General features: G+C 43.2%; 2 protein-coding genes across 2 annotated transcripts in view; one reads left to right on the top strand and one right to left on the bottom strand.

The window, feature by feature from the left end:
• Nucleotides 1–11,170, bottom strand: part of nup88 (nucleoporin 88) — a 34,766-nt gene extending 23,596 nt beyond the window's left edge. The window contains exons 1-8 of the mRNA XM_060912477.1: nt 10,915–11,170; nt 8,192–8,361; nt 7,249–7,374; nt 5,800–5,886; nt 5,481–5,657; nt 5,163–5,343; nt 3,220–3,370; nt 3,037–3,135 (exon numbers count right to left, since the gene is read on the bottom strand). Coding sequence (XP_060768460.1) covers nt 3,037–3,135; nt 3,220–3,370; nt 5,163–5,343; nt 5,481–5,657; nt 5,800–5,886; nt 7,249–7,374; nt 8,192–8,361; nt 10,915–11,151 — 1,228 coding nt within the window. The 5' untranslated portion in view covers nt 11,152–11,170. The remainder of the gene's footprint in view (nt 1–3,036; nt 3,136–3,219; nt 3,371–5,162; nt 5,344–5,480; nt 5,658–5,799; nt 5,887–7,248; nt 7,375–8,191; nt 8,362–10,914) is intronic.
• Nucleotides 11,171–18,883: 7,713 nt separating this feature from the next.
• vps37d (VPS37D subunit of ESCRT-I) overlaps nt 18,884–23,533 on the top strand; it is a 46,722-nt gene continuing 42,072 nt past the window's right edge. Inside the window, exon 1 of the mRNA XM_060912964.1 lies at nt 18,884–19,129. Within this exon, the coding sequence (XP_060768947.1) occupies nt 19,007–19,129 (123 nt within the window). The 5' untranslated portion in view covers nt 18,884–19,006. The remainder of the gene's footprint in view (nt 19,130–23,533) is intronic.

Here is a 23,533-nt window from a genome sequence, read left to right as displayed (position 1 = left end):
AGCGCTCCCATTTCTCTCTCATTGTCCGGTCTTTTGGGAAACGATGAGTACTAATCCCATCAAGATTGGTGTTGCTACACCCTCCTACGATACATCTGTTAACCATTTTAATAATTACACGAGAACGTTGAAGAAATTTGCAGAAAACCACCAGGTCGTTTTCTCAAACAAACCAGCGCTGACGTAGGATTCAGAAGGAGGCGTCCCGCAGATGACGTCACGAAAATCAATGTTTGCCTGGAAATCCAAATGCCAAGTTTTTTCAGAGGCGGACCAATTCGCCTCAAATGGCTTGATTTCTACTGAATTTTTCTGGTATTGCGCAAAACGTTACAGATATTTGACCAAAGTTTAATATAAAATAGGAGATTTACATTGATCTTGCTCCTGATATGCACTTTAATAAATTATAATTTGATTCAAGATACCAGCTTCTTATTTTTTGTGAATATATTAATGAAGACCTGCTCTTTCCAGTGCTGTTATTCTTTTTATGGAAGACCTCGTCATAGATGAGCAAAACGCGTTTGAAATATAGGCGTGAAATGATTTTTTTTCTTCATTTTTAATGCCTCATAAATCAGAAAATTCTATTTCTTTTCGAAAAACACTTAAATCACCAAAATAGAACTAGAACACGAGAAATAAATACCAAAATGTGAACGATCTGATGTGCTTCAGTGTGGAAATACAGAGCGCCAAATCTGCGCCAAAGCACAAACGAATTTTTTTTTTTTTTTTAAACAGTTTTCAGCAAGCTATAAACTGACAGATATGCAACTGTGGATCTTTTATAGTAATTAAAAACATCTAGTGCCCAAGAACAACTCCTGAAAACTTCATGCATCTAGCATGAATAGTTCAAAACTAATGACTTCTTGAACTTGGCGTCTTTTCCTGTACCGCTGGTTTTTATAGTAAAATCAATGTCGCGCCCCATTTTTAAAGCCCCAATATCTCAAAAACCAATAAGGATGAGGCTGAAATTTTGTATGGTGTTTACTGGAATAATAAAATTACTTTGTGAAAGTACGAAACAAATCAGAGATGGGCAGTCGGGAACATTTTCCGAAATCTGGTGATTTGAGGTGGATTTACCCCGAATCCAAAGTAGTTTGTGTCTGCTGCATCTTTCAGTTCTTTTTAAATCAAGGCTGAATACTTTCTTCTTTGCTGAGGCTTTTGATTTGATTCCTTTCAGCGTGACCACAGTGCATGATGGGATATATTGCTTGGTTAGTGACCATCGGTTGTACACTACTGTTCGTGATGCGTTGTGGGATACGTACTTTGAGTGAGTGCACTATATACAGTGGGGAAAAAAGTATTTAGTCAGTCACCAATTGTGCAAGTTCTCCCACTTAAAAAGATGAGAGAGGCCTGTAATTTTCATCATAGGTACACTTCAACTATGAGAGACAAAATGAGAAAAAAAAAATCCAGAAAATCACATTGTCTGATTTTTAACGAATTTATTTGCAAATTATGGTGGAAAATAAGTATTTGGTCAATAACAAAAGTTCATCTCAATACTTTGTTATATACCCTTTGTTGGCAATGACAGAGGTCAAATGTTTTCTGTAAGTCTTCACAAGGTTTTCACACACTGTTGCTGGTATTTTGGCCCATTCCTCCATGCAGATCTCCTCTAGAGCAGTGATGTTTTGGGGCTGTCGCTGGGCAACACGGACTTTCAACTCCCTCCAAAGATTTTCTATGGGGTTGAGATCTGGAGACTGGCTAGGCCACTCCAGGACCTTGAAATGCTTCTTACGAAGCCACTCCTTCGTTGCCCGGGCGGTGTGTTTGGGATCATTGTCATGCTGAAAGACCCAGCCACATTTCATCTTCAATGCCCTTGCTGATGGAAGGAGGTTTTCACTCAAAATCTCACGATACATGGCCCCATTCATTCTTTCCTTTACACGGATCAGTCGTCCTGGTCCCTTTGCAGAAAAACAGCCCCAAAGCATGATGTTTCCACCCCCATGCTTCACAGTAGGTATGGTGTTCTTTGGATGCAACTCAGCATTCTTTCTCCTCCAAACACGACAAGTTGAGTTTTTACCAAAAAGTTCTATTTTGGTTTCATCTGACCATATGCCATTCTCCCAATCCTCTTCTGGATCATCCAAATGCTCTCTAGCAAACTTCAGACGGGCCTGGACATGCACTGGCTTAAGCAGGGGGACACGTCTGGCACTGCAGGATTTGAGTCCCTGGCGGCGTAGTGCGTTACTGATGGTAGCCTTTGTTACTTTGGTCCCAGCTCTCTGCAGGTCATTCACTAGGTCCCCCCGTGTGGTTCTGGGATTTTTGCTCACCGTTCTTGTGATCATTTTGACCCCACGGGGTGAGATCTTGCGTGGAGCCCCAGATCGAGGGAGATTATCAGTGGTCTTGTATGTCTTCCATTTTCTAATAATTGCTCCCACAGCTGATTTCTTCACACCAAGCTGCTTACCTATTGCAGATTCAGTCTTCCCAGCCTGGTGCAGGTCTACAATTTTGTTTCTGGTGTCCTTTGACAGCTCTTTGGTCTTGGCCATAGTGGAGTTTGGAGTGTGACTGTTTGAGGTTGTGGACAGGTGTCTTTTATACTGATAACGAGTTCAAACAGGTGCCATTAATACAGGTAACGAGTGGAGGACAGAGGAGCCTCTTAAAGAAGAAGTTACAGGTCTGTGAGAGCCAGAAATCTTGCTTGTTTGTAGGTGACCAAATACTTATTTTACCGAGGAATTTACCAATTAATTCATTAAAAATCCTACAATGTGAGTTCCTGGATTCTTTCCCCCCATTCTGTCTCTCATAGTTGAAGTGTACCTATGATGAAAATTACAGGCCTCTCTCATCTTTCTAAGTGGGAGAACTTGCACAATTGGTGGCTGACTAAATACTTTTTTGCCCCACTGTAGGGTGTAATAATTCACACAGCGCTACAAAATGGCGACCTCACTAGACTATATAGTGAGTTGGGAGTGATTTCGGACACAGGGCTTGTGTTAAAGCAGCACGTTTCCAGCGTGCACTCACCTGACTGCAGGAACTTGTGGAGTTTGTTGAACCACGTGAGTCCTACACTGTGAACACCTGCTTCGTGCGTACAGTGGTACCTGTGCTGACACAGAGGGTCTGAAAAACAACTTCAATAATCAGACAACTGTATGAATTATGAGTAGCTATTTGCACAAATCCCCCTCCTCCAAGCAGCCTGACCTCCGTGTAACCGGATCGGGCAGGTGAAGTCCGAATCTGCTGTATCCTCTTCTTCCCCAGTGGCCAGTTTGAGAGTGAGCTCCAACTCGACACACTCAAATACATAGAGCGATGGCACGGTGTCTGATCCTCGGGACCACCTCTCTACAGCCTCAACACACACCGCAAACAATAAAACATCCCCTTATGCTTTTAACTATGGGTCCGTCTCAGAAACTGCTCTCTCATTTGGGACATTATGGTCAAAAAATAAATTCTCTAATTTTACTATATATATATATTTTTTGCATTTCCCCAACACTCAGTGTTTCTTTTGTCATGTTTAATAAGAATAAAGAGAGCGTCTTGCTTTATCTGTCCTTCACTGCAGAATTTTTTTTTTGATTACAATTCAAATGCTTTTGTAAAATTGATTTCCATCTAAAATAACTCCATCATGAAGAATTAAAGCTCCTCCTTCACAGATGAGTGAAAATATTGAATAAATTTCCTCTTTTTGATTGCTTGGGTTAAAAATGCCTAGTGATGATGACTGAATTGATTATTCACGTAAATATGAATAATATGATACATTTTGTGTATTTGATATGGCGAAATAGGACACAATGGAAAAATCAAGAACACACCGGAAAGATGAGATTAACGGCGGTGGTAAAAGAACAGTGACTGTACCGGCTGAAGGTCGCGCGGGTCTCTGCTGCGGCACGCGAGCAACAGGACATCACTACCGCACCGGACGGAGCGCGAGGCGGGGGCGGGGCAAAATGACTGGCCGTAGATTCTATCAAAAGTTCAAACTAAATTGACCGTGGTTGCAAAATATTGGCCAAAAATACGCAAACACTACGAAATATGAAAGTAAGATGAAAAAGAAACAAATATTCTATTGCCTTATACTGCAAGACTAAAACAAAATAAAACTGTCAAAACTCACCTTTTCAGTGATAACGTCCGAACAGATCACCCGCGTAACAGAAAGACCGCAAATGGAAGCACGATCAACTTCTAACTGTTGGAGTGGAAAATTCCATTCTACACACGCAAATTGTTAATGCGTGTCCTTCCCCGCACACAAATAACACGCTACGGTAAAAAATAGACCACAACTCATCTTATAGCTCAGAAATTCATACAAGACCAGCTACCATCGTAACATATTCTGTAAGCAACATATTCTATACCTAACTTTCAGCTTTCGTTTTAAAAAACAACATCGCAGATTTACAACTAAATTTTTTTTATATGGCGTAGTGATTTTAAGTTACTGCTTTTGGTGAGGTAGTGACCTCGACCCTGAGGCTTTCCGTTTAGATCAAAACACACGATCGTATTGGTTTTGGGTCTGCGGAAAATGGAGTTACAATGGTGATGAAATATTTTGCGTGATGTTTTATTACGGTTATGATTATTCTGTGAGCGCACCAATCCTTAGGTGGATAAAGTTACAACTTAAAATACAATTAGTGATAACTGTAGACTTTTCAGTGGACTACGACCTTTGTAAGGGAATGCAATGTAGTCAAGCATTTATCATGTCCCAGATCAAGCCGCCATTTTTCCACAAATTTGCAGAATTTTTGCCAAATTCTGAATAAAGATTTAGTTTTGTCTGTATTATTTCTTTCATCATTTTATTTCAAATTAAAACCATCACCATTCAAAACCGGATAGTTTACTGACTGAGTATATTTAGTGGGGTTCCCCACAGTACCCAGTTTCTGAGACAGACCCGTATACACAATACTAAAGGAAACAGAAGCGACTTTTGTTTCAATACCACGACCAGAATATCAACACCACCCATCTCTTTAACCGAGGATGCTGATAATTCTGAAACCGACTGTGTATATTATGTACAACATAACGTAATATATCTCATCTACAAATCACTTATAGGATACCAAAATGTGTGCATTTATTAAAGGGATTTTGCTTGGACTTACTCCACCATCCTCTTCCTCCTCTGCTTCTAAAACGACACAGTGATAGAGGATTCCCGATTCAGTGGCGATCACCAGGATGTTGGGCACGCACGGCAGACAGAGCACGGCGCAGGCGTCGTAGCCGTAGTTATCCTCTGCAGCAGGGTACATGGGTAGAGGACCCAGGAGCTTCCCCAGATTACTGACACACACACAGTTTAAAAAAAAGTTAAAAACATTCACAACATTTTGAATATTACTTAAAATCGAGGACACTTTGTACATAAAAAAATGAATAGATAGGTATGCTTCTGTGTGTTTAGAAACAAGAGGCTTTACGCATAAGTAAGAGACGTGTAACTCAGAAAAGTTTCTCCATTCCCGTAGAGGATGTATAACGGGTAAACCAGCAGGTCTTCCTTCAGCCGTGTCCCGGTGAGGTGGCGAGGGGCGTCGACTAACAGTCCGAAGTCAAACGCCACTGCGATCTCGCCCAGAGAGGCTGCGTAGGATCGCCTAGGAGACAAGACTCAATACAGTGACAGCATACAGCACACAAGTGTTTATCAGGATCTACTGGGATTCAGTTAACTGGCAATTCAAGCTTCGGATCTTAATATAGCTTGGATTCAAATGCAAGTGTCGAAAACATGTCTACCCTCTTGGATGGATGCTGCTTTCCTCCTCAGACTGAGACACTGAAAGCACTCGTGCTGGAGTCTGAGGCTCTTTCAGACTGTAGAACCTGCACATCAAGACCACGTTGTTAACGGTGCATGAAGTAATACGGTCAAACCTACCATAAAACCAAAACCGTCAGCTAGGACCGTACTATTTTTTTCGATGCCGCTTGTTACTTTATCAATTGCGTTTCCCGTGCTGCCAAGGAAAGCGCTTCTATTTTTTTAAAATATACATGTTTATTAAATTTTCAACAGGTAAAACAAAAACATTATGATAAACATACATTTAGCTTACATACACACTAAAATTTGAGTTTATACATAGGCGAAAAAGGTTCAGGAGTCGCCTCTCACAACAAATACAAACAAATAGGTAAGCAGGTAACATGTATTGTGTGTGTGTGTATATATATATACACACACACACAGAGGAAGTAAAATAAATTGAAAGCACACGCCCATGCATGATACATCCACATAATCAGACAGAGAGGTACATAAGGCCCTTTTCCACTACCCTTTTTCAGCTCGCTTCAGCTCACTTCAGCCCGACACGGCTCGCGTTTCGACTACCAAAAACCAGCACGACTTGGCTCACTTCAGCCCTGCTTAGCCCCTAAAACTCGCACCGTTTTGGAGTGGGGCTGAAGCGAGCCAAGCCGTGCCGAGTGAGGCTGGGGGCGTGAGCAGACACTCCCCTGTGCACTGATTGGTGAGGAGGAGTGTCCTCACATGCTCACACACGCCCTGTGAGCGCGCTGGGATCTGTAAACACCGTAAACCCGGAAGAAGAAGAATTACGAGAATTTCTGAAGCCTTATGTGCCTCGCCTCATCTATACGCTCTTGCCAGTATCTGTCCGCGTTGTCAGTGACCACAAGCCACAGCACCAAGACCAGCAACACTAACGACTCCATGTCCTCCATGTTTATTGTTTACTCTCCGGGTCGTGAGACTACCGCTTAAAAGATCACTGATGTCACTGTTTGCGCTGCTTAACGACATCACCTGACGTCCACCCACTTTCGCTAACTCCACCCAATGTGTCCACCCACTTCCAGCCAGCACGGTTCAGCGCGGTTGTAGTCGAAATGCAACTCCAACAGCCCCGCTCAGCCCGACTCAGCACGGCACGGCTCAGCCGCGTTTGTAGTGGAAAAGCGGCAATAGAAACAAAATACATCAACCAAGCGGCCAAGTGTCATTTATGAGATCGAGTGTTCGGAGCTATACAACCAACCCTCTTGCCAGAATGGTAGACACATTCAAACCAATATAAGAGAGGAAGGGTTCCCATATTTTACGCGCTCTCTATTTTTGACAGCAACATCAATGACTTCCTGAGTGAAAAGTAACTCGAACATGACAGTCTTTGGATTAAAGATTAATTTCGTCATGGTATTCCTACACGCTCTTGTTCGTACCTGATGGTGTTGTCCGAGGTGAGCAGCACTAAATGGGGCTCCTCGGTCTCACTGGGATACCAAGCAGCCTGGCGCAGGGTCACGGAGGTCGAGCTGGTGAAGAAGCGCTCAGCCACAGGAATGGTCCTGAAAAAGAAAGCAGGGAGCGTAAATAGAAGCAACGGCACGAGTACCGACGCACTGAGGGAAAACGTTAAACATTGCATTACAAGTTTTGGGAATGCCCTCCTGTTGGACAACTGTAGTGCAATGTTGCATCTAAGTTACCTGATTTGATACAAGAAACGGTACCTGTTAATATGTGTGTGTTGCTTCTGAATGACCTGACTACTCTTAATATTTCCAAGCTCAAGAAGCGTATAATTTTTGCCGGGCTGACAGCAGCCAAGAAAATGGTTGGCACTCGCTGGAAGCCACCTCATTCTCTCACTATCGAGTCTTGGACTCTTTCTTTTCTGGATGTCGTATATTTGGAACTTTCAGCAGCCCGAATTAATGGTGCTAATGAGAGCACACTAAATGCCTGGCATAGTACTGCTGAGACTCTGAAAGATATGCTGTGAGCTTGTTTTTCACCACTGACTCTCATTCATTCCTGTGTCCCTGCATGTCAAGTTCCTCTCTGTTTTGTGTGTGTCCTGTGTCTGTATATGTGCATTTTTATATTTCCATTTTATTTTTTATATATATATTTTTTGCTTGTCATTAATAATGTTACTTCTTTCATGTTCTGTGGTGTCACATGACACGCTCCTTTGTCTCGGGCCTACTGTATGCCTAATGTGTAAACTGAGACTGTGTTGTGATGTTGAATCCCTAAAAGTCTTGGCATGCTTCTTTTTGACTTTTTCTCAAACTTCAATAAAAATTTGATCGCAAAAAAAAAAAAAAAGATTGCATTACAGGGCTGAGAACCAGCATGGCGCATGATGACTGAACTCACTTGCAGTTGATCTCAAGGCGTCCACCTTCGAATTCGGACTTCTTGCCCCAGCGCTGGGGTAACTCCAAGACTGTTGCCCCACGTTGACTAATGAGAGCCACATGATATTCAGTGGGACTGAGCAAAACCTGACACACTTCAAATAGTGGTGGGTTGATGCACATTAAAGTCTGTGGACAGGAGAAAAACAAAACACACACATCAGCAGTCAGATACATAAAAATCTAAGGAAATAAACCTGACAGGAAACCTGCTTTACTTTTAACTCAATTGTCAATGAGATCAGGAACAACTTTCACTTCTAAGTCGAATAATAATACTTAGCTAGCTAGCGCTAGCTAAGTATTATTATTTGACTTACACGACCGTTCAAAAGTTTGGGGTCACTTTGAAATGTCCTTATTTTTGAAAGAAAAGCACTGTTCTTTTCAATGAAGATCACTTTAAACTAATCAGAAATACACTCTATACATTGCTAATGTGGTAAATGACTATTCTAGCTGCAAACGTCTGGTTTTTGGTGCAATATCTCCATAGGTGTATAGAGGCCCATTTCCAGCAACTCTCACTCCAGTGTTCTAATGGTACAATGTGTTTGCTCATTGCCTAAATAAACTTGGTTGTTTATTGTAGCCCTGTGATAGCTCTATTTACCATGCAAAAAAAAAAAAAAAAGTGGTGATAACGTTATTTTTGATGAATGTACGGCAATATATGTCATATTTAGCAAAATTACTCGTGTCATTTAGAAAAAGTGCTTTTTTGACCACAGGTAGCTCCAAAAGGGATGCACTTACATCATTCTTTATACCATAAAACACATATTTGGTTCCATATCATTGGAAACATAGTTACGTTTTAATGTTGAATGCCAGAAAGTTTTCAGACTATTTTGATCAAATTAGTATGGAATTGTGTCAAAAAAAAAAAAGTCCTCTCCGAGACAGCTAATTTTTCAATAAAAGAATAACATAGCTAAAATGATTATTTTCATCCTAAAATGTGCTTTATATTTAAAAGCACTATGGAAGTCGTGGATTCTGAATTGTCCAAAAAAAAGTCACTTCATTTGTTTCAGGGTACGCAAGCTAAAAATCACATTTAACACTTATTATCTTCAATATCAAAAGGCTTAACTAAATAAACTTGGTTGTTTATTGTAGCCCTGTGATAGCTCTATTTACCATGCAAAAAAAAAAAAAAAAGTGGTGATAACGTTATTTTTGATGAATGTACGGCAATATATGTCATATTTAGCAAAATTACTCGTGTCATTTAGAAAAAGTGCTTTTTTGACCACAGGTAGCTCCAAAAGGGATGCACTTACATCATTCTTTATACCATAAAACACATATTTGGTTCCATATCATTGGAAACATAGTTACGTTTTAATGTTGAATGCCAGAAAGTTTTCAGACTATTTTGATCAAATTAGTATGGAATTGTGTCAAAAAAAAAAAAGTCCTCTCCGAGACAGCTAATTTTTCAATAAAAGAATAACATAGCTAAAATGATTATTTTCATCCTAAAATGTGCTTTATATTTAAAAGCACTATGGAAGTCGTGGATTCTGAATTGTCCAAAAAAAAGTCACTTCATTTGTTTCAGGGTACGCAAGCTAAAAATCACATTTAACACTTATTATCTTCAATATCAAAAGGCTTGACTAAATAAACTTGGTTGTTTATTGTAGCCCTGTGATAGCTCTATTTACCATGCAAAAAAAAAAATGGTGATAACGTTATTTTTGGTGAATGTATGGCAATACATGTCATATTTAACAAAATTACTCGTGTCATTTAGAAAAAGTGCTTTTTTGACCACAGGTAGCTCCAAAAGGGATGCACTTACATCATTCTTTATACCATAAAACACATATTTGGTTCCATATCATTGGAAACATAGTTAAGTTTTAATGTTGAATGCCAGGAAGTTTTCAGACTATTTTGATCAAATTAGTATGGAATTGTGTCAAAAAAAGTCCTCTCCGAGACAGCTAATTTTTCAATATAGAATAACATATCTAAAATGATTTTCATCCTAAAATGTGGTCAAGATATTGGGACATACACTACCGTTCAAAAGTTTGGGGTCACTTTGAAATGTCCTTATTTTTGAAAGAAAAGCACTGTTCTTTTCAATGAAGATCACTTTAAACTAATCAGAAATCCACTCTATACATTGCTAATGTGGTAAATGACTATTCTAGCTGCAAATGTCTGGTTTTTGGTGCAATATCTCCATAGGTGTATAGAGGCCCATTTCCAGCAACTCTCACTCCAGTGTTCTAATGGTACAATGTGTTTGCTCATTGCCTCAGAAGGCTAATGGATGATTAGAAAACCCTTGTACAATCATGTTAGCACAGCTGAAAACAGTTGAGCTCTTTAGAGAAGCTATAAAACTGACCTTCCTTTGAGCAGATTGAGTTTCTGGAGCATCACATTAATTTGTGGGGTCGATTAAATGCTCAAAATGGCCAGAAAAATGTCTCGACTATATTTTCTATTCATTTTACAACTTATGGTGGGAAATAAACGTGCGACTTTTCATGGAAAACACAAAACTGTCTGGGTGACCCTAAACTTTTGAACGGTAGTGTAGAAATAAGCTAGCTAGCTAGCTAACTTCCTTCCTTCCTTCCTTCCTTCAAGGGTGATTTAAAAAAAATACTTCCTTAACAAACCACACAAGCTAATTCGCCAACACATTAATGTCCTCACCTGGTATCTGTCTGTGTGTGAAGTAAACTCAGAGTTGAGCTGCCGCAGGTTTGTTGTATAAAACACACTCTCTACATTATCCCACACAAACAAATCTCCATTCAGACAAAACGTAAGGTTTTTAACTATCCTCCTGCTCGTCCCCTGTGGCTCCAAACTCCTGCTGTCTTGCAATTTACGGAATATTTCATGAGCAGGCAGCTCATCCCTCCAGCGGTCCCCGGCTAGCGTCGCCATTTTCCTTCTTTCCTTCCTCCCTCCCTCTCTGTGTGGTCGTCGCAGGATGATGACGTCAGACCACTGGCAGCCTATACGGTTCATCAGCGACTCTGGTTTCATTTTATTAAATATGTTTGTGCGTAAATATTTGTCGGTTGTTCCCTGAATCGCCAAGTTGATATGTAGTCCTGTGAAGGTTGAAAAAAGAAAAATTTAAATTCAAATTATGTAAAATCAAAGTGTATGTCATGTAGATAGATAGATAGATAGATAGATAGATAGATAGATAGATAGATAGATAGATAGATAGATGGGAAGGTAAATAAATCGTTGCGTCGATATTATTGGACGATATGAGTTCGAAATGACAAAAAAAACCCAGACTGAAGATAGATGCTTCAACCATGTCATGTGTTGTAATTGCGTGGTTTGTCCACTAGATGACGCACTGCAGCTACTTTTGTCAAACGCACGAATCCCAACAATCAGTTGATCCAAGCACACAGTTTTAAATGTATAATTTGTCTTTTATATTCATCTAACAGCCCCTCCCACACACACACACACACTTTCCTTTAAGAAGCTTTTATTTGTTACACGTAAAATTTAACCTCTGCATTTAAACCATCTGAAGCAGTGAGCACACACACGTACCCAGAACAGTGGGCAGCTATGCTACAACACCCAGGAAGCAGTTGGGGTGCCCTTGCTCAAGGGCACTTCAGTCTAACCTCAGGCCATGGCTGCCTCATGTTAACCTAACCGCATGTCTTTAACGTTCATTAGTAGTAGTATGCTATAGTTTATAATGGATCTGACATTTTATACATCCGTCCATAGCCGCTTATCCTGTTCTACAGGGTTGTGGGCAAGCTGGAGCCGATCCCAACTGACTATGGGTGAGAGGCGGGGGTACACCCTGGACAAGTCGCCAGGTCAGATAAACAACCATTCACACCTACGGTCAATTTAGAGCCGCCAATTAGCCTAACCTGCATGTCTTTGGACTGTGGGGGAAACCCACACGGACACGTGGAGAACATGCAAACTCCACACAGAAAGGCCCTCGCCGGCTGCTGGGCTCGAACCCAGGACCTTCTTGCTGTGAGGCGACAGCGCTAACCACTACACCACCGTACCACCACATTTTATACATATTTGGTATAAATACGGAGGTGATTATAGGAAATTGCCCACTGATTGGTCAAGAAATTAGGACTATTTCTCGATAATCACCTCGAGCGACTTGGCAAAATGTCCACCAATCGCTTTGTCACCGTAAGTAAGGAAGAAATACAAATTATGAAAGAAAAGTTTGGCCAAAACTATTCAAAGGTAAGGTGAATTGTGAGCTATTTTATCTATTTCAAAACAACATGTTTTATGTGAGTGTGGCATAGATAAATGACACAAGCCTTACATTTGCATGTTGCTTTTGAAGTTTGAAATAAATTATTTTTAAGACAATTTTTTAAATAATCACCTGTACATTTATACGAAAACAATTATCCACCTCAGGCTCGGTGAATATCGGTGAATAATGACCTTGACTTCGTCTCGGTTATTATTCACCGATATTCACTTTGCCTTTGGTGAATAATTGTTAAATATAACTGTTTTTTATTTTCATACATTCGACTCTTATTTATCAAAACTTTAATATATTTTGTTGTACATTTGTTCACAGTACTATTTATGACAATAAAACAAGTTTTTTTTTTTAAGCAGGATTATGTCACGTTATCTTGGTGAGGATTATTAAATAACTATACATAAATCTTTGGGAGGCGACACGGTGGTGTAGTGGTTAGTGCTGTTGCCTCACAGCAAGAAGGTCCGGGTTCGAGCCCCGTGGCCGGCAAGGGCCTTTCTGTGCGGAGTTTGCATGTTCTCCCCGTGTCCGCGTGGGTTTCCTCCGGGTGCTCCGGTTTCCCCCACAGTCCAAAGACATGCAGGTTAGGTTAACTGGTGACTCTAAATTGACCGTAGGTGTGAATGTGAGTGTGAATGGTTGTCTGTGTCTATGTGTCAGCCCTGTGATGACCTGGCGACTTGTCCAAGGTGTACCCCGCCTTTCGCCCGTAGTCAGCTGGGATAGGCTCCAGCTTGCCTGCGACCCTGTAGGACAGGATAAAGCGGCTAGAGATAATGAGATGAGATGAAAAAAACCATATGAATGTCAGGCTGATATATCGTTATCAGATTCTGGTCCTGGGTATGACTTTAAACTACAACCGATGGTGAGTCTCAGGTCTGGGACGACTTGAGTATTGGGGAAAGTGGAGTTACCCCTTAATCACCATTGCTCCCAGGTTATCTGACCCAGAGTGGTAGCACCTGCCTGGGTTCCAGCTGTGGATTAAATAGTACATTACTAATAAGGCACTGGCAGCAGGGCACATTTCAGTGCAATGTGGCAGATGAACCCAACAGGTTCAATGGCACACCACCTGATGGCATGCGGAAGAGCCAATGGATGGCATCACTCGGCAAGTCAGTTGTCACGGGGCAACTTCTATACCACAGCAGCAACAAAAACAACAGGGGACCGTACTACGAAGCGAGGTAACTAGCTTATCCAAGTTCAGGGGTAACTTTGTGATGTCAGGTGGAACTTCTCGATTAACCCATAAAGGTGGATAAGTTCTACCCAGGGTATGTTGTCATGGCAACTTACTCTGCCTCTCTTTAATGGTGACCAGTTTGGAGGCTGGGTGGCCCGAGTCGGTGCATGGTTCACACATTTTTTTGGGAATCCATTCTTGGGCAGAGTTTTGAATAAGGTAAGACGACCACCACCACCCTATATTTCACACATCTTGCTGTATTGTGATTTTTTTTTTTTAATCGTTCAAAGGGCGTTTTGATGGCCTGCTGCTTGGGGACAGAGGCTACCCATGTCTGCGGTACCTGATGACCCCCCCCCATCCTGACCCACAAACAAGTGCACAAAACAATTCTAATATGGTTCACAGTAACACAAGGGTCAGGATAGGGATGACATTTAGGGTCATCAAGGCATGCTTTGTTTGCCTGCAAGGTTGGAGGGTGTGTCTGGAGTGCGCTTGTGAAGGGTTTATCTGGGATTCCACCAGATGTAGTGGACCCAGTGATGTTGGATCACCCACCATGAAGAGCCATCAGAGAAGCCAACACTAATCAATTTTTCCACCACTAAAAGACACATGAAAATATTTTTCTTTATTTATTGCCATTCTCTCTTTCCTAAAAATTAAAACAAAAGTGACACATGGTAGAGACCTATTGATCAAAAGAATGGTCATCCATTCATTCATCCATCCATCCATCCATCCATTATCTGTAGCCGCTTTATCCTGTTCAGGGTTGCAGGCAAGCTGGAGCCGATCCCAGCTGACTACGGGCGAAAGGCAGGGTACACCCTGGACAAGTCGCCAGGTCATCGCAGAGCCGACACACAGAGACAAACAACCATTCACGCTCACATTCACACCTACGCTCAATTTAGAGCCACCAGTTAACCTAACCTGCATGTCTTTGGACTGTGGGGGAAACCGGAGCACCCGGAGGAAACCCACGCAGACACGGGGAGAACATGCAAACTCCGCACAGAAAGGCCCTCGCCGGCCACGGGGCTTGAACCCAGGACCTTCTTGCTGTGAGGCGACAGCGATAACCACTACACCACACTAAAGAATGGTGAATGTGTAGCAATACCATTTTGTCATATTCCAGTTTTTCTCTTTCCAGCTTAAGTTTTTTTTATTCTTCACATTTATTTTCTTCGCACATTGTCAGATCCAGCCTGCACAGTAAAACAACACATCAAGAGAAAGAACAATGCATGCAGGATTCTGAATCATTAATGTTACATATTGTCAGTATGAATAATCCTTTTAATAGCAAAGGAACAGCCCTTTGGGTTCTCGGAGAGGCCTGAGATGAGGTAGCTTCGGGTGGGGAGCGTGGTTGATTTAACTCCTCCTGAAAGATAATAACGTGACTGCCAACTGACCAAAGCTTTGCTATCTTGAATGTTTATTCTCATTCAGTAGATGCATGACTGAAAATATCAGCTCAAAAATATTTTAAACTGAGCAATCAAAACAATTGATATGATAAGATATTATCCTGTATATAAAAGGTGGACACTGAGCTGCCACCAGGGTCTGGACCGACTGCCCCCTCAACCCCCTTCATTATAGACTTTCCCCTATTGTTTGCAATTGCCAGCTCCTCTACATGTGATAATGTAGCAGGAGGTGGCCCTCCTCCATCCATCCATTCACCCATCCATCCATTGTCCACAACCGCTTATCCTGTGCAGCGTCATGGGCAGGCTGGAGCTTATCCCAGCTGACTGTGGGCGAGAGGTGGGGTACACCCTGGACAAGTCGCCAGATCATCGCAGGGCTGACACATAGACACAGACAACCATTCACACTCACATTCACACCTACGCTCAATTTAGAGCCACCAATTAACCTAACCTGCATGTCTTTGGACTGTGGGGGAAACCGGACCCAGAACCTTCTTGCTGTGAGGCGACAGTGCTAACCACTACGCCGCTGTGGCCCTCCTCCAGTTTTCACAATCTCAGCCTGTTTTCCGTTTGTCGTGAACACATTATAAGTGCACGCTGCACACCACATCTGTACACAGCATTAATAATGAAAACTATTAATACACACCACTTGATAGAATATTTTCATATTTCATCCTAACTTCTTGTTAGGTACGCTTTCCACTGGGGTTGCAGCTGAAATGACTGTTAGAATGAAGTTATTCTTAATATATTACATTCATACATGTAGCTGAGGGACTGTTGAGAGTTCTCGGATGTTACGTCACTGTCTGGTTCAGGAACTGCAACGTCGCTGAACAAAAGTCCCTGCAGCGGATAGCGTGGACGGTAGAGAGGACCACTGAGGTTCCTCTCCCTGCCATCTCCCAACATCGTCCGCTGTGCCAACAGCATAGTGCAGGACAAGTCCTGCCCATCACATGCATCACCTGCACTGTTCTACTTACTGCCGTCTGGCAGAAGGTTCAGTTGCATCTGAACACTGCACCAGCTTTATCCCCCAGGCAGTCAGAGTCCTCAACTCGCTATTACCCCTGAAGAACTAACACTTCAAACTGCTAGTTTTCTCATCCATTTCCACGACACATACACAATAATCACTTTGTCTTGTCATTTATGCTGTTTACTGAACTTCGATACCTAGATCTATACATCGCTAAATGTCTACTCAGATAGCCGTAGATAGTTATTTATATACCTTATTTTGTAATCTTCTACTTTCTCTATGAATGCACCATGAGGGAAACAGTATTTCAATGCACTGTATACTTATACACTCACCGGCCACTTTATTAGGAGCACCCATCCACCTACAGCGGTTTTATGCAGTTATCTCGTCAGCCAATCCCGTGACAGCAGCACAATGCATCAAATCACGCAGATACAACTCAAGAGCTTCAGTTCACGTTCACTTCAAACATCAGAATGGGAAAAAATTATTGTGATCTCAAAAAGTGTGACTTTCTTTCTTTCTTTCACTGTGGCATGGGGGTTGGTTTGAGCCAGATGGACCGGGTTGAGTATTTCCGAAACTGCTGATCTCCTGAGGGCTTTCACACACAACAGTCTGTAGGGTTGACACAGAATGGTGCAAAAAACAAACAACATCAAGTGAGTGAGTGGCAGTTCTGTGGGTAGAAAGAAATGCCTTGTTGATAAGAGCGGTCAGAGGAAAATGGACAGATTGATTTGAGGGTTTTTTTTTTGCCAGGAAGGATATAGTAGGTCATAGCAACTCTTTACGACCGTGCTGAGCAGAAAAGCATCTCAGCGTGCAATAGCAGAGGAACAGATTGGGTTCTACTCCTGCTTGAAAGAACGGGAATCTTAGAATCAAGAACAAGTTCCTGCTAAAGTGGTTGGTGAGTTGAATCTAGCCCTCCAGCCTATGTACTCCAGCAGGGGCATAGCTGTGTGTGTGTGTCCTGGGGTGCCCGTGACCCCCCCTTTGTCGGACCATACATTTTTCCAATAGCCGCATAAGAATATTAGAAAAGCACCCACTGTTATTTTCCTAACATTTAAAAAAAAAACTAGATTATCACCTCAGCCTCATTAGGGTTTCTATAACCTTGTCTGGACTTCCTGTGGTTTGGGCGCGAAAACCCAGTCCTGCACAAGCGCAACACGATCGCACTAGAAAGCATGGTCAAGCGGCCAATGTAGCTGCAGTCTTTTAAGTTGCAAATTACGAGTATTTCCTCTTGTGTTAATAATTCGCCATGTCAAAACAAGTGAAACTTTCCTCCTTCTTTCGACGTGAAGAGAGGTAAGCAATTTATTATCTCATCTCATCTCATTATCTCTAGCCGCTTTATCCTGTTCTACAGGGTCGCAGGCGAGCTGGAGCCTATCCCAGCTGACTACGGGCGAAAGGCGGGGTACACCCTGGACAAGTCGCCAGGTCATCACAGGGCTGACACATAGACACAGACAACCGTTCACACTCACATTCACACCTACGGTCAATTTAGAGTCACCAGTTAACCTAACCTGCACGTCTTTGGACTGTGGGGGAAACCGGAGCACCCGGAGGAAACCCACGCGGACACGGGGAGAACATGCAAACTCCGCACAGAAAGGCCTTCGCCGACCACGGGGCTTGAACCCGGACCTTCTTGCTGTGAGGCAACAGCGCTAACCACTACACCACCGTGCCGCCCAATGAAAAGTTTTTTAAATTCCAAATGTGAAAATACAATAAAAACAAAATAAATAAGGCCTCGGGGGCCCTGAGCAGTTGCCTGCCTTGCCTGTTCACAAGCTGCACGTCGGCTGCTGGGCTCGAACCCAGGACCTTCTTGCTATGAGGCGACAGTGCACTACACCTTTAGTACGAGTTTAATAACTCAGACTGAGTGGCAACCGGGTGCTCCAGTTTCCCCGACAGTCCAAAGACATGCAGGTTAGGTTAACTGGCGACTCTAAATTGACCGTAGGTGTGAATGTGAGTGTGAATGGTTGTCTGTGTCTATGTGTCAGCCCTGTGATGACCTGGCGACTTGTCCAGGGTGTACCCCGCCTTTCACCCGTAGTCAGCTGGGATAGGCTCCAGCTTGCCTGCGACCCTGTAGAACAGGATAAAGCGGCTCGAGATAATAAAATGAGATGAGATGAGATATTTTACCTCAGACAAAAATTCAACAAAGCTACCTTAAGAGTTGAAGGAGAGTGTTTTTATTTTGTTTATTTTTGAGGGGTGTTACAGTGGCGTCGTGGTTAGCGCTGTCGCCTCACAGCAAGAAGGTCGTGGGTTTGAGCCCAGCAGCCGACGAGGGCCTTTCTGTGTGGAGTTTGCATGTTCTCCGCACGGGCTTCCTCCACAGTCCAAAGACATGCAGGTTAGGCTAATTGGTCGCTCTAAATTGACCGTAGGTGTGAATGTGAGTGTGAATGTGTCTATGTGTCAGCCCTGTGATGACCTGGCGACTTGTCCAGGGTGTACCCCGCCTTTCGCCTGTAGTCAGCTGGGATAGGCTCCAGCTTGCCTGCGACCCTGTAGAACAGGATAAAGCAGCTAGAGATAATGAGATGAGATGAGATGAGATGAGATGAGATGAGTGGCAACCCTCTTGATGGAGTGAGTGAGTGTCATCGGACACGTACAAGTCGTTCGCCCCCTTGTGGCCAAGGAAAGTCTTGCACCACAAGCGCAAACGTGTGATATCCAATTGCATTGTCTCGAAACAGTGGTGTGCCTTCATACCGATGAGAGCTCCCCAGCTTGCTCCTCGCCTTGCACGAGCGCGATGCTTTCCCGAGTCGTTTAATTCGTTTTATTTATTCATTTCTTTTTAAACGGGGACGACAATGTCCCAAAAGAGGGAAGTGAACTCTTGCCCGGACGGGTACAGGGTCCTCAGTACTAGTGAACTACGGGAGCTTCTCCAAGATGAAGCCAAAATGGATAAGATCGTGCGCCTTAGTGAAAAGGTGAGATTGAGATCTTTCTCATGTGGAATAAACGACATGAAGGTGCGCGCGCGCGCTTTCCTTTTCTCTCTCTCTATATATATATATATTGATATGTGTGTGTATGTATATATATGTGTATATTTTTCCAATGCATGCTTCTTTTTTTGTCCGTCCAGATGTTTGAGTGATGAGCGATTGTGCTGTAGCAGCATCAGAGCCCGCATTCTCCCGCACTCTCCGCTGTCGGATTTACGACGCAGCTGTGTCGTTCTCTCTGCGGCGTGGTTCGCATCGTTAATAAGCGCGCGTGCTGTTCTCAGGCGCAGGTTTTACGACATGCAACAATGCGTCCTGCTCAACAGATAGCCGAGATCTTTAATAGATCTCAGATCACCAGCTCAGGTTCCGTTGCGTAATCACTGGCACCGTGCATGAACAAATTACAAATGAAGAACTGTCCAAACTTGGAGTGCCATTTCGAAGACTTTTCCCAGATTATCAAGAGCCGAGTCCATCCACCGTAATCCATCCACTCTGCCTCCTGACTCTGACGTGGATCGCAGACCTTGATCCATCCATCCATACATCCATCCATCCATCCATCTCCTGTCCTACAGGGTTGCAGGCAAGCTGGAGCCTATCCCAGCTGACTATGGGCGAGACCCTGGACAAGTCGCCAGGTCATCGCAGGGCACAGACAACCATTCACACACCTTCACACTCACACCTACGGTCAATTTAGAGTCACCGGTTCATCTAACCTGCATGTCTTTGGACTGTCGGGGAAACCGGAGCACCTGGAAGAAACCCTCGCGGACATGCAAACTCCGCACAGAAAGGCTCTCGCCTGGCCCACCCAGGACCTTCTTGCTGTGGTGTAGTGGTTAGCGCTGTCGCCTCACAGCAAGAAGGTCCGGGTTCGAGCCCTGTGGCCGGCAAGGACCTTTGTGTGCGGAGTTTGCATGTTGTCCGCGTGGGTTTCCCCCACAGTCCAAAGACATGCAGGTTAGGTTAACTGGTGGCTCTAAATTGACCGTGAGTGTGAATGGTTGTCTGTGTCTATGTGTCAGCCCTGTGATGACCTGGCGACTTGTCCACGGTGTGCCCCGCCTTTCGCCCGTAGGCAGCTGGGATAGGCTCCAGCTTGCCTGTGACCCTGAAGGATAAAGCGGCTAGAGATAATGAGATGAGAGATCAATTAGACCCCTAGTACATCCAAGAAGAACCTGACGTTCGGGCGACGTCAGCTGTTCTTTTGAGCTACCGTACTCTCAGCATAGTATTATATAGTACATACAGGACATTTTTTTTCGATGGACTAAAAACACATGTTCTATTCCCTTCTTCCAAACAGATTCCTTTCGTTTGGTTTGATAGCATGCAATATTATTAGCATTTCGCTTATCCTACGTCTATTACATCACTTTACCCAATGGAGAATCTTCTTCTTTTTCTTCTTTTGGCTGCTCCCAATTAGGGATCACCACAGCGGATCTTTCGTCTCCATTGCTCCCTGTCTTCCGCATCCTTCTCTACCACACCTGCCACTTTCATGTCCTGTCTCACTACATCCATGTATCTCCTCTTTGGCCTTCCTTGTTTTCATGTACCTGGCAGCTCCATCCTCAACATTCTCCTTCCAACATGCTCTGCATGTCTTCTCAGGATGTGCCCATACCATCTCCGTCTCATCTCTCTTAGCTTCTACCCAATGGAGAATGAGCATCGAATATGGTTTATGGTTTATGTTGACAGCATGACGTCGCACGTCAGAGACGTAAAACTTCCACACTAGGTAGCGGCTGTGACAACTTGGAAACAAACATGGCTGCCAGGTTTGTTTCATGAAATACAGCAGATTTTGAGAGAATTTTGAAAGAGAAAGATGCGTTGAACACCTGAAAGGAATGTGTATGTATAATAATAATAATAATAATAATAATAATAATAATAATATTGTCTCATCTTTGATTTGTTCAATATCATGCTAGCTGAATGGAATATATCTGATATACCATGAAAAAAAGCCAGCCAATATTATTTAATTATTGTTTCTTTAGGGGGGTGGCGCGGTGGTGTAGTAGTTAGCACTGTCGCCTCACAGCAAGAAGGTCCTGGGTTCGAGGCCGGCGAGGGCCTTTCTGTGTGGAGTTTGCATGTTCTCCCCGTGTCCGCGTGGGTTTCCTCCGGGTGCTCCGGTTTCCCCCACAGTCCAAAGACATGCAGTTAGGTTAACTGGTGACTCTAAATTGACCGTAGGTGTGAATGTGAGTGTGAATGGTTGTTCGTATCTGTGTCAGCCCTGCGATAATCTGGTGACTTGTCCAGGGCGTACCCCGCCTCTCGCCCATAGTCAGCTGGGATAGGCTCCAGCTTGCCTGCGACCTTGTAGAACAGGATAAGCGGCTACAAATAATGGATGGATGTATCTTTAGGGGTACAACGGCTTGTCACTGATCACTGGTGCAGTTGCCTCTAAAGTGCTTATTTGTACCCTTTATATACTGCTAGGGAACATATGTGTACCTTCTTGGCCCTAAAAAGGTACACATTTTTGGACCTTGAGGTGTTATAGCGGGTACATTAGTGTAGATTGTACCTTGGAAAACAGAAATGGACTCCTACTCTAGCCCTATTTCCTGTCTTTGACAGTGCAATGTTGACAGATTTTCACCAGTTCTGAGGAAACGTCAGCAGTTCTGTTGGCTGTTGGGTCAGTTTTGTTTGGCCGTGCTTTCACGCAATGTAATTTTGCTTGTCGTGCCACCAAGAGCCACAGACTTCCAGCCAACTTGGCAATTGTTATGAAACATGCTCTTTTACCAACATTGGTCCAAAGTTGTAGAGTTGTACAGGAGGGCCAACATGCCACCAGAATAGACTTTGAGATAACATCAGTTTGCTGCCTGTATAAGGCGCACACCCCTGATTCAACACTGACAAGAAGAACTCCATGAGAGAACATTAGAAGGAAACCTTAACCCATTCTCTTCTAAGTGACACCGGATAGTTGGATTGTAAATCATTATTCTTCTGCAGCTATATATACTATAAGGTCAAACAGTACTAAATGTGTTGAACAGATGTTTAGTTTGAGCATATTGTGAATAAGAATCTTGGAACAGTCTTTATGATGACAGAAGTGGTTCTGATCTACACATCTACAATCCAGATGATATTATCTACTGAAGCGAAGGGCAAAAAAAAAAGTTTTTAAGCAATACTCGAAATACTAATTTCCTTTTGCATTTGTATCGTCCAGGGCATGGCTGCTTGGATGGAACGGGGTGGAATTATCTTGAAATTATCTTTGCCACCCCAACTTAAGAGGTCTATACACTCACGGGCCACTTTTATCAGGTACACCCGTCCGTAGACCTGCTGTTTTATGCAGTTCTCTAATCAGTCGATCCCTTGACAGCAGCAGCACAATGCATAAAATAATGCAGATAGGCATCAAGAGTTTCAGTTAATGTTCACTTCAAACATCAGAATGGGAAAAATTATTATGATCTCACAGTGTGACTTTCTTTCACCGTGGCATGGGTGTTGGTTTGAGCCAGATGGACTGGTTTGAGCATTTCAGAAACTGCTGATCTCCTGGGGTTTTCACACACACACAACAGTCTGTAGAGTTTACACAGAATGGTGTGATAAACAAGCAACTTCGAGTGACCCTCCAGATTGGTTCGAGCTTTTTTTTTTGCCAGGAAGGATATCGTAACTCATAGCAACTCTTTACAACCGTGCTGAGCAGAAAAGCATCTCAGCACGCGACAGCAGAAAACCACATTGGGTTCCAGTCCTGCAGCCAAGAACAGGAACCTTAGAATCAAGAACAAGTTCCTGTTAAAGTGGCTGGCGAGTGTATGTAGCTGATGTTAACTGAAATCATAATTGTAGCACTACAGGTGTTTAATAATAGCGTAATAATAATAATCAAAATAATAATAGAGCAAGTCCTAACTCGCAGTAATGCTTTGTTATGGCCATTCATTCCACAGCACCATTGATAACCTATAATTCAAAACAAAGTGTATGCAAGCCTTTTGTGTGTGTCTGGGGCAGGGGAGGGCTTTAAACACAATCATTTTGCAGCCATTATCTCGTGCGCATATTCAAAGTGCAGGGAACATTATCTTTTCAAATATTTCCTGTTGTGTGAATGTGCTCCGTCCCTGACTGCACTGCTGAAAGTTTATCACTGCTGACCAGCCGGGGGGCTGTGGAGGGTCACGTGATCTGTCTTTGGCGCTCGAGCCTCATTGTGGGTGAGTGATGCATGATGCACGAGCCGAGTCGCGACGCCTAAATTCATTAGCGCGCAAAGGTCTCCAAGGGCAACCAGTCCGAGACTCATGCAACGGCTCAGTGAGACGGATGAGGGTCCTCGCCTGAGTGGGTTTTGCTTTACCGTGTACA

The sequence above is a fragment of the Neoarius graeffei genome, chromosome 28 (assembly GCF_027579695.1).
Source record: "Neoarius graeffei isolate fNeoGra1 chromosome 28, fNeoGra1.pri, whole genome shotgun sequence".
Taxonomy (NCBI): Eukaryota; Metazoa; Chordata; class Actinopteri; order Siluriformes; family Ariidae; genus Neoarius; species Neoarius graeffei.
This window is presented reverse-complemented; position numbering and strand designations above follow the sequence as displayed.